We start from the raw sequence: 12,164 nt of genomic DNA, 5'->3' as shown, positions 1-12,164 counted from the left end.
CCAGTTACATTACATTACAGAGATAGAGGAGACTCTGGACCAGTTACATTACATTACAGAGATAGAGATAGAAGAGACTCTGGACCAGTTACATTACATTACAGAGATAGAGGAGACTCTGGACCAGTTACATTACATTACAGAGATAGAGGAGACTCTGGACCAGTTACATTACATTACAGAGATAGAGGAGACTCTGGACCAGTTACATTACATTACAGAGATAGAGGAGACTCTGGACCAGTTACATTACATTACAGATATAGAGGAGACTCTGGACCAGTTACATTACATTACAGAGATAGAGGAGACTCTGGACCAGTTACATTACATTACAGAGATAGAGGAGACTCTGGACCAGTTACATTACATTACAGATATAGAGGAGACTCTGGACCAGTTACATTACATTACATTACAGAGATAGAGGAGACTCTGGACCAGTTACATTACATTACAGAGATAGAGGAGACTCTGGACCAGTTACATTACATTACATTACAGAGATAGAGGAGACTCTGGACCAGTTACATTACATTACATTACAGAGATAGAGGAGACTCTGGACCAGTTACATTACATTACAGATATAGAAGAGACTCTGGACCAGTTACATTACATTACAGATATAGAAGAGACTCTGGACCAGTTACATTACATTACATTACAGAGATAGAGGAGACTCTGGACCAGTTACATTACATTACAGATATAGAAGAGACTCTGGACCAGTTACATTACATTACAGATATAGAAGAGACTCTGGACCAGTTACATTACATTACATTACAGATATAGAAGAGACTCTGGACCAGTTACATTACAGAGATAGAGGAGACTCTGGACCAGTTACATTACATTACATTACAGATATAGAAGAGACTCTGGACCAGTTACATTACATTACAGATATAGAAGAGACTCTGGACCAGTTACATTACATTACAGAGATAGAGGAGACTCTGGACCAGTTACATTACATTACATTACAGAGATAGAGGAGACTCTGGACCAGTTACATTACATTACAGATATAGAGGAGACTCTGGACCAGTTACATTACATTACAGAGATAGAGGAGACTCTGGACCAGTTACATTACATTACAGAGATAGAGGAGACTCTGGACCAGTTACATTACAGAGATAGAGGAGACTCTGGACCAGTTACATTACATTACAGAGATAGAGGAGACTCTGGACCAGTTACATTACATTACAGAGATAGAGGAGACTCTGGACCAGTTACATTACAGATATAGAGGAGACTCTGGACCAGTTACATTACATTACAGATATAGAAGAGACTCTGGACCAGTTACATTACATTACATTACAGAGATAGAGGAGACTCTGGACCAGTTACATTACATTACATTACAGAGATAGAGGAGACTCTGGACCAGTTACATTACATTACAGATATAGAAGAGACTCTGGACCAGTTACATTACATTACAGAGATAGAGGAGACTCTGGACCAGTTACATTACATTACAGATATAGAGGAGACTCTGGACCAGTTACATTACATTACAGAGATAGAGGAGACTCTGGACCAGTTACATTACAGATATAGAAGAGACTCTGGACCAGTTACATTACATTACAGAGATAGAGGAGACTCTGGACCAGTTACATTACATTACATTACAGAGATAGAGGAGACTCTGGACCAGTTACATTACATTACAGAGATAGAGGAGACTCTGGACCAGTTACATTACATTACAGAGATAGAGGAGACTCTGGACCAGTTACATTACATTACATTACAGAGATAGAGGAGACTCTGGACCAGTTACATTACATTACAGATATAGAGGAGACTCTGGACCAGTTACATTACATTACAGAGATAGAGGAGACTCTGGACCAGTTACATTACAGATATAGAAGAGACTCTGGACCAGTTACATTACATTACAGAGATAGAGGAGACTCTGGACCAGTTACATTACATTACATTACAGAGATAGAGGAGACTCTGGACCAGTTACATTACATTACAGAGATAGAGGAGACTCTGGACCAGTTACATTACATTACAGAGATAGAGGAGACTCTGGACCAGTTACATTACATTACAGATATAGAGGAGACTCTGGACCAGTTACATTACAGAGATAGAGGAGACTCTGGACCAGTTACATTACAGAGATAGAGGAGACTCTGGACCAGTTACATTACATTACAGATATAGAGGAGACTCTGGACCAGTTACATTACAGATATAGAAGAGACTCTGGACCAGTTACATTACATTACAGATATAGAGGAGACTCTGGACCAGTTACATTACAGAGATAGAAGAGACTCTGGACCAGTTACATTACATTACAGATATAGAGGAGACTCTGGACCAGTTACATTACAGATATAGAAGAGACTCTGGACCAGTTACATTACATTACAGAGATAGAGGAGACTCTGGACCAGTTACATTACATTACAGAGATAGAAGAGACTCTGGACCAGTTACGTTACATTACATTACAGAGATAGAGGAGACTCTGGACCAGTTACATTACATTACAGAGATAGAGGAGACTCTGGACCAGTTACATTACATTACAGAGATAGAGGAGACTCTGGACCAGTTACATTACATTACAGAGATAGAGGAGACTCTGGACCAGTTACATTACATTACAGAGATAGAGGAGACTCTGGACCAGTTACATTACAGAGATAGAGGAGACTCTGGACCAGTTACATTACATTACAGAGATAGAGGAGACTCTGGACCAGTTACATTACATTACAGATATAGAAGAGACTCTGGACCAGTTACATTACATTACATTACAGAGATAGAGGAGACTCTGGACCAGTTACATTACATTACATTACAGAGATAGAGGAGACTCTGGACCAGTTACATTACATTACATTACAGATATAGAAGAGACTCTGGACCAGTTACATTACATTACATTACAGAGATAGAGGAGACTCTGGACCAGTTACATTACATTACAGAGATAGAGTAGACTCTGGACCAGTTACATTACATTACAGAGATAGAGGAGACTCTGGACCAGTTACATTACATTACAGAGATAGAGGAGACTCTGGACCAGTTACATTACATTACAGAGATAGAGGAGACTCTGGACCAGTTACATTACATTACAGAGATAGAGGAGACTCTGGACCAGTTACATTACATTACAGAGATAGAGGAGACTCTGGACCAGTTACATTACATTACAGAGATAGAGGAGACTCTGGACCAGTTACATTACATTACAGAGATAGAGGAGACTCTGGACCAGTTACATTACATCACAGAGATAGAGGAGACTCTGGACCAGTTACATTACATTACAGAGATAGAGGAGACTCTGGACCAGTTACATTACATTACAGAGATAGAGGAGACTCTGGACCAGTTACATTACATTACAGAGATAGAGATAGAGGAGACTCTGGACCAGTTACATTACATTACAGAGATAGAGGAGACTCTGGACCAGTTACATTACATTACATTACAGAGATAGAGGAGACTCTGGACCAGTTACATTACATTACAGAGATAGAGGAGACTCTGGACCAGTTACATTACATTACAGAGATAGAGGAGACTCTGGACCAGTTACATTACATTACAGAGATAGAGGAGACTCTGGACCAGTTACATTACATTACAGAGATAGAGGAGACTCTGGACCAGTTACATTACATTACAGAGATAGAGGAGACTCTGGACCAGTTACATTACATTACAGAGATAGAGGAGACTCTGGACCAGTTACATTACATTACAGAGATAGAGGAGACTCTGGACCAGTTACATTACATTACAGAGATAGAGGAGACTCTGGACCAGTTACATTACAGAGATAGAGGAGACTCTGGACCAGTTACATTACAGAGATAGAGGAGACTCTGGACCAGTTACATTACATTACAGAGATAGAGGAGACTCTGGACCAGTTACATTACATTACATTACAGAGATAGAGGAGACTCTGGACCAGTTACATTACATTACATTACAGAGATAGAGGAGACTCTGGACCAGTTACATTACATTACAGAGATAGAGGAGACTCTGGACCAGTTACATTACATTACAGAGATAGAGGAGACTCTGGACCAGTTACATTACATTACAGATATAGAGGAGACTCTGGACCAGTTACATTACATTACATTACAGAGATAGAGGAGACTCTGGACCAGTTACATTACATTACATTACAGAGATAGAGGAGACTCTGGACCAGTTACATTACATTACATTACAGAGATAGAGGAGACTCTGGACCAGTTACATTACATTACATTACAGAGATAGAGGAGACTCTGGACCAGTTACATTACAGATATAGAAGAGACTCTGGACCAGTTACATTACATTACAGAGATAGAAGAGACCTTTATCGTGAAAACGGCTTGTTTATTTGTTTTTGATTCGAAATAGAAATACAAAATAATTACTTGTTTTTTGTTTTTGCATATTAAGTTAAAAACATAACATCTTTATTTTTCAATTTTCCCATGTGGGTCAGGTTAAATGTGGAATGCTTGTCATTGGTTAAGTTCACAGCCAATATTTACTGTCCTTTCAGTGTAAGAGTTCACGCTTCTGACCCAACTGTTCTATTATCTATGAATTAATTGATTAATAGCTGACCGTACCGTTCCACAGTGCCATGATCTAGTACGATTTCTGCATTAAATTTAGTGTGCATTGACTTAATTAAGGAATGAACTGCTGTTACTGTAAATGGTCTGATGTATCCTAGCTACCTAGCTAACCATTGGCCATCTTATTAAATGATGATACCCAGCCAAATCAACAGTATCTATTGCGAGACTAGAGATATTCCCCTAGCTATGGTTAGTCAGTGGTTGCACATCTACCTAGCTGTAATGACACAAGGGTGTGAATAGTACACATTTAAATATATCCTTTCACTGTTTATAGCAGGTCTCCAGCTACCCAGACCTGTCTGATCAGGGTGCCACAGGTGTGTCCAGCTTACACCTGTGCAAATCCGGTTGTGTGTATAGCAATGGAATGAAATATCCAACCAATGGCTCAAGTCGTGTTATAGGTCCACCCCACACCTGGAGGGTTGTGTGGTCCTGTCCAGAAGAAACCCCTAGCCCCTACCTCTAGACACTTGTGGAGATCTGAGAGGATTGGACAGGTGTAAGCAATAGAACCAAAATTCCACCAAGAGGGTAAGGTAGATCTCACACCATGTCACCACCCATCAATCACTCTCAGATCTCCACAATTGTAGGGACTAGGGGTTGGTTCTGGACAGTAGGGGCTAGGTTTTGTTTCTGGACAGTAGGGACTAGGGGTTGGTTCTGGACAGTAGGGGCTAGGTTTTTTTCTGGACAGTAGGGACTAGGGGTTGGTTCTGGACAGTAGGGGCTAGGTTTTTTTCTGGACAGTAGGGACTAGGGGTTGGTTCTGGACAGTAGGGGGTAGGTTTTTTTCTGGACAGTAGGGACTAGGGGTTGGTTCTGGACAGTAGGGGCTAGGTTTTTTTCTGGACAGTAGGGACTAGGGGTTGGTTCTGGACAGTAGGGGCTAGGTTTTTTTCTGGACAGTAGGGACTAGGGGTTGGTTCTGGACAGTAGGGGCTAGGTTTTTTTCTGGACAGTAGGGACTAGGGGTTGGTTCTGGACAGTAGGGGCTAGGTTTTGTTTCTGGACAGTAGGGTCTAGGGGTTGGTTCTGGACAGTAAGGGCTAGGTTTTGTTTCTGGACAGTAGGGGCTAGGTTTTGTTTCTGGACAGTAGGGGCTGTTTTCCATCATAATGATGTTTGTTTTCAACATCAGGGCTTTTTTCCAACATCAGGGCTGTTTTCCAACATCAGGGCTGTTTTCCAACATCAGGGCTGTTTTCCAACATCAGGGCTGTTTTCCATCATAATGATGTTTGTTTCCAACATCAGGGCTGTTTTCCAACATCAGGGCTGTTTTCCAACATCAGGGCTGTTTTCCAACATCAGGGCTGTTTTCCATCATAATGATGTTTGTTTCCAACATCAGGGCTGTTTTCCAACACCAGGGCTGTTTTCCAACATCAGGGCTGTTTTCCAACATCAGGGCTGTTTTCCAACATAATGATGTTTGTTTCCAACATCAGGGCTGTTTTCCAACATCAGGGCTGTTTTCCAACATCAGGGCTGTTTTCCAACATAATGATGTTTGTTTCCAACATCAGGGCTGTTTTCCAACATCAGGGCTGTTTTCCAACATAATGATGTTTGTTTCCAACACCAGGGCTGTTTTCCAACATCAGGGCTGTTTTCCAACATAATGATGTTTGTTTCCAACATCATGGCTGTTTTCCAACATCAGGGCTGTTTTCCAACATCAGGGCTGTTTTCCAACATAATGATGTTTGTTTCCAACATCAGGGCTGTTTTCCATCATAATGATGTTTGTTTCCAACATCAGGGCTGTTTTCCATCATAATGATGTTTGTTTCCAACATGCTGTTTTAAATCCGCTAAGTGATTTGTTTCCTTGCCACGATACTAACGAGTAATTTGTTCAACGATCAGATGATAGCACCATGCCCAGAAACCTGCTCCTCTTATTCTCTGTCCCCAACGCTCTAGGCGACCAGTTTTGATAGCCTTTAGCCGCACCCTCATACTACTCCTTCTCTGTTCCGCGGGTGATGTGGAGGTAAACCCAGGCCCTGCATGTCCCCAGGCACCCTCATTTGTTGACTTCTGTGTTAGAAAAAGCCTTGGTTTCATGCATGTCAACATCAGAAGCCTCCTCCCTAAGTTTGTCTTACTCACTGCTTTAGCACACTCTGCTAACCCTGATGTCCTTGCTGTGTCTGAATCCTGGCTCAGGAAGGCCACCAAAAATTCAGAGATTTCCATACCCAACTATAACATCTTCCGTCAAGATAGAACTGCCAAAGGGGGAGGAGTTGCAGTTTACTGCAGAGATAGCCTGCAAAGTAATGTCATACTTTCCAGGTCCATACCCAAACAGTTCGAACTACTAATTTTGAAAATTACTCTCTCCAGAAATAAGTCTCTCACGGTTGCCGCCTGCTACCGAACCCCCCTCAGCTCCCATTTGTGAATTGATCGCCCCCCATCTAGCTTCAGAGTTTGTTCTGTTGGGTGACCTAAACTGGGATATGCTTAACACCCCGCCAGTCCTACAATCTAAGCTAGATGCCCTCAATCTCACACAAATCATCAAGGAACCCACCAGGTACAACCCTAACTCTGTAAACAAGGGCACCCTCATAGACGTCATCCTGACCAACTGGCCCTCCAAATACACCTCCGCTGTCTTCAACCAGGATCTCAGCGATCACTGCCTCATTGCCTGTATCCGCTACGGAGCCGCAGTCAAACGACCACCCCTCATCACTGTCAAACGCTCCCTAAAACACTTCTGTGAGCAGGCCTTTCTAATCGACCTGGCCCGGGTATCCTGGAAGGACATTGACCTCATCCCGTCAGTTGAGGATGCCTGGTCATTCTTTAAAAGTAACTTCCTCACCATTTTAGATAAGCATGCTCCGTTCAAAAATGCAGAACTAAGAACAGATACAGCCCTTGGTTCACCCCAGACCTGACTGCCCTCGACCAGCACAAAAACATCCTGTGGCGGACTGCAATAGCATCGAATAGTCCCCGTGATATGCAACTGTTCAGGGAAGTCCGGAACCAATACACGCAGTCAGTCAGGAAAGCTAAGGCCAGCTTCTTCAGGCAGAAGTTTGCATCCTGTAGCTCCAACTCCAAAAAGTTCTGGGACACTGTGAAGTCCATGGAGAACAAGAGCACCTCCTCCCAGCTGCCCACTGCACTGAGGCTAGGTAACACGGTCACCACTGATAAATCCATGATTATCGAAAACTTCAATAAGCATTTCTCAACGGCTGGCCATGCCTTCCGCCTGGCTACTTCAACCTCGGCCAACAGCTCCGCCCCCCCCCGCAGCTCCTCGCCCAAGCCTCTCCAGGTTCTCCTTTACCCAAATCCAGATAGCAGATGTTCTGAAAGAGCTGCAAAACCTGGACCCGTACAAATCAGCTGGGCTTGACAATCTGGACCCTCTATTTCTGAAACTATCTGCCACCATTGTCGCAACCCCTATTACCAGCCTGTTCAACCTCTCTTTCATCTCGTCTGAGATCCCCAAGGATTGGAAAGCTGCCGCAGTCATCCCCCTCTTCAAAGGGGGAGACACCCTGGACCCAAACTGTTACAGACCTATATCCATCCTGCCCTGCCTATCTAAGGTCTTCGAAAGCCAAGTCAACAAACAGGTCACTGACCATCTCGAATCCCACCGTACCTTCTCCGCTGTGCAATCTGGTTTCCGAGCCGGTCATGGGTGCACCTCAGCCACACTCAAGGTACTAAACGACATCATAACCGCCATCGATAAAAGACAGTACTGTGCAGCCGTCTTCATCGACCTTGCCAAGGCTTTCGACTCTGTCAATCACCATATTCTTATCGGCAGACTCAGTAGCCTCGGTTTTTCGGATGACTGCCTTGCCTGGTTCACCAATTACTTTGCAGACAGAGTTCAGTGTGTCAAATCGGAGGGCATGCTGTCCGGTCCTCTGGCAGTCTCTATGGGGGTGCCACAGGGTTCAATTCTCGGGCCGACTCTTTTCTCTGTGTATATCAATGATGTTGCTCTTGCTGCGGGCGATTCCCTGATCCACCTCTACGCAGACGACACCATTCTATATACTTTCGGCCCGTCTTTGGACACTGTGCTATCTAACCTCCAAACAAGCTTCAATGCCATACAACACTCCTTCCGTGGCCTCCAACTGCTCTTAAACGCTAGTAAAACCAAATGCATGCTTTTCAACCGGTCGCTGCCTGCACCTGCATGCCCGACTAGCATCACCACCCTGGATGGTTCCGACCTAGAATATGTGGACGTCTATAAGTACCTAGGTGTCTGGCTAGACTGCAAACTCTCCTTCCAGACTCATATCAAACATCTCCAATCGAAAATCAAATCAAGAGTCGGCTTTCTATTCCGCAACAAAGCCTCCTTCACTCAAGCCGCCAAGCTTACCCTAGTAAAACTGACTATCCTACCGATCCTCGACTTCGGCGATGTCATCTACAAAATGGCTTCCAACACTCTACTCAGCAAACTGGATGCAGTCTATCACAGTGCCATCCGTTTTGTCACTAAAGCACCTTATACCACCCACCACTGCGACTTGTATGCTCTAGTCGGCTGGCCCTCGCTACATATTCGTCGCCAGACCCACTGGCTCCAGGTCATCTACAAGTCTATGCTAGGTAAAGCTCCGCCTTATCTGAGCTCACTGGTCACGATGGCAACACCCATCCGTAGCACGCGCTCCAGCAGGTGTATCTCACTGATCATCCCTAAAGCCAACACCTCATTCGGCCGCCTTTCGTTCCAGTACTCTGCTGCCTGTGACTGGAACGAATTGCAAAAATCGCTGAAGTTGGAGACTTTTATCTCCCTCACCAACTTCAAACATCAGCTATCTGAGCAGCTAACCGATCGCTGCAGCTGTACATAGTCTATTGGTAAATAGCCCACCCTTTTCACCTACCTCATCCCCATACTGTTTTTATTTATTTACTTTTCTGCTCTTCTGCACACCAATATCTCTACCTGTACATGACCATCTGATCTTTTATCACTCCAGTGTTAATCTGCAAAATTGTAATTATTTGCCTACCTCCTCATGCCTTTTGCACACATTGTATATAGACCCCCCCTTTGTTTTCTACTGTGTTATTGACTTGTTAATTGTTTACTCCATGTGTAACTCTTTGTTGTATGCTCACACTGCTATGCTTTATCTTGGCCAGGTCGCAGTTGCAAATGAGAACTTGTTCTCAACTAGCCTACCTGGTTAAATAAAGGTGAAATAAAAAAATAAAATAAAATGACTGGTTGTGTTCTTGCGACATTTAAAGGTCCTTTTAATCGTTAAATTACGTCTTTATTATTTGGCCCATACATTTTTTTTATAGACTTCCCCCAAATGTCACAGTGTGATTCGTATTTAGTGTAAGGGTTAATTTAGAGGGTTCTGCCAGTGATGTTGGTAGAGGACGATATAATCTGACCATGTTTTGATCCTGAGTCTGTGTGTTTCTCTCTCTCTCTCTCTCTCTCTCTCTCTCTCTCTATTTCTGTCTCTCTATTTCTCTCTCTCTATTTCTCTCTCTCTATTTCTCTCTCTCTATTTCTCTCTCTCTATTTCTCTCTCTCTCTCTCTCTCTCTCTCTGTCTCTCTGTCTCTCTGTCTATATGTGTCTCTGTCTGCCAGTGTCTGTAGCCCTGTCCTCAGTGCAGGAGGACGTAGACAGCCTCAGACTGGTGAGGAGGGTGGACTCTTCTCCCAGACCGCCCCCAGCCGTCTCAGAGGAAGACTTATCAGTAGCCTCCCTCCTGGACATTCCTTCCTGGGCGGAGCCTATGGGCCACACCCACTCCGAGAGCATGCATGGGCTATTGGAGGATCTGGAGATCACAACGTATGTCAGTCAGAGAATGAGCCAATCAGCTTCATGGATGGATGAGAATATTTGTATATTTAATTTACCTGTCGGCTTTAGTAAGAGAGGAGAATTCTACAGAGTTTGAGACTCATTATCAATCTGTCAATCCAGTACATCATCAGAATTTAATATTGTCAATACCTGATAGCTCCTCCAGATTATCATAATAATAACAATAATATGAATAATAATATATAATAATTATAGTGATTATAATAATTGTTGCTTATATTATATAGTCGTATAGAATGTCTCTTCGGAGTTAAAATGTAAATGTAATAATAACCCAGTGTTCATGTCATTCATGTTTCAGGGAGCTGAGCCCCAACCCGTGGACTTTGGAGGACACGGTAACAAGGGAGTCCACCACCAACAGCGAGCAAGTAAGTCCCCCTCTGAACGTGATTGGAGCAGAAACATGGAGACTAGCATCTCAGGTGTATGGCCCCCAGTACCAAACCAGAGACCAGCCTCAGGGCCAGCGCAGCAGAAGTAGCAGTGGTCTGCTCCACCCTCAAGTGGGCGCCACTGGGCCTCTGCCAGCTGGTGTTGACCAAATGTCCCCACCGGGGCGAGGCGAGGTTGAGGGTGAGCGCTGGCTGTCGCCGGAACAGCTCAGGATATCGACTCCCATAGTGATCAGTGACTTTGGTCTGAGTCTGTCAGAGTCTGAGCAGGCAGAGACAGACTTCAGAGAACTCTGTGTTGGGTTTAGGGAGATGCCACTGGACAGGACCCTGAACCCTAAAACCAAAGCCAGGTTCTCCAGAGAGGCCAGCACAGAAATCTATGACCACAGTCATTTAGCTGAGTCTGACGGTAGCAACGCGTGTTCGCCTGAGAACCGTAGTCAGGCTTGTTCGCCTCAGGACTGTAGCCATGGTCCGGCAAGTCTGGCCATGGCTGAGGAGGCTGACCAGAGAACAGTGGCTGAGGAGGCTGACCAGAGAACAGAAAAGCACATAGAAGAGATAACGGCTCGTTTCTACCGGGCCATGTACGGCTCAGAAGAAGTCCTGCAGGTCACTGAGATGGTCCCCGATCCCCACAGGTCCGAAGACCGGTCAGAGAAACGCCTGGAGCTGGTAGCTCTCAGAAAGAACCAATCACAGGTGGAGACACAGCTTTCGTTTATTGACGAGCCAGGAGAGGGTTGTGCCATGGCTCACTACAGCATGGTAGAGCAAACCAACGTCCAAAAGGGCATTGTTCGGCCGAAGCAAAGTCCGGCAACCAGCGAGTTCACTCCGATGACACGTGACTCACCTGACAGGCACCCTAGCTTTATCACTGTCCGACCAGAACCTGATCACGTCATAGTGAGGGCAAAAACATCCGGCATGTTCATGCCAGTTACCCCCCAGTCCACTGGCCAAGACACAACACTGTATTCACATCTCACTAACTACAGACCTCTGACTCCTGATTCAGAAATGGAGTGCCTGTCACCTGACTCTCTACGGGGTCTCTCACCCATGGAAGAAGGGTTCATTACCGTAGCTAGACTTTCATCCCCTGAGTCCGTAATGTCCATTGGCGCCTACAGGGCAATTTCGCCTGACTCCCCTCTCCGCGAGCGTAGGGTAATGTCTCCAGATTCTGCCAGGGCATTCCGTGAAAGCAGGCCTCTTTCTC

The 12,164-nt window shown here is 44.5% G+C and overlaps 1 protein-coding gene across 1 annotated transcript in view; it reads left to right on the top strand.

Moving 5' to 3' along the window:
• Positions 1-12,164, top strand: part of LOC109885492 (ankyrin-2) — a gene marked incomplete at its 5' end in the record, with an annotated part of 101,827 nt that overhangs the window by 50,869 nt on the left and 38,794 nt on the right. Inside the window, 2 exon segments of the mRNA XM_031816512.1 lie at positions 10,298-10,505; positions 10,843-10,912. Coding sequence (XP_031672372.1) covers positions 10,298-10,505; positions 10,843-10,912 — 278 coding nt within the window.

The sequence above is a fragment of the Oncorhynchus kisutch genome, unplaced genomic scaffold (assembly GCF_002021735.2).
Source record: "Oncorhynchus kisutch isolate 150728-3 unplaced genomic scaffold, Okis_V2 scaffold810, whole genome shotgun sequence".
Taxonomy (NCBI): Eukaryota; Metazoa; Chordata; class Actinopteri; order Salmoniformes; family Salmonidae; genus Oncorhynchus; species Oncorhynchus kisutch.
Note: the sequence above shows the minus strand (reverse complement) of the source record. Positions and strands in the feature narration are given on the sequence as shown.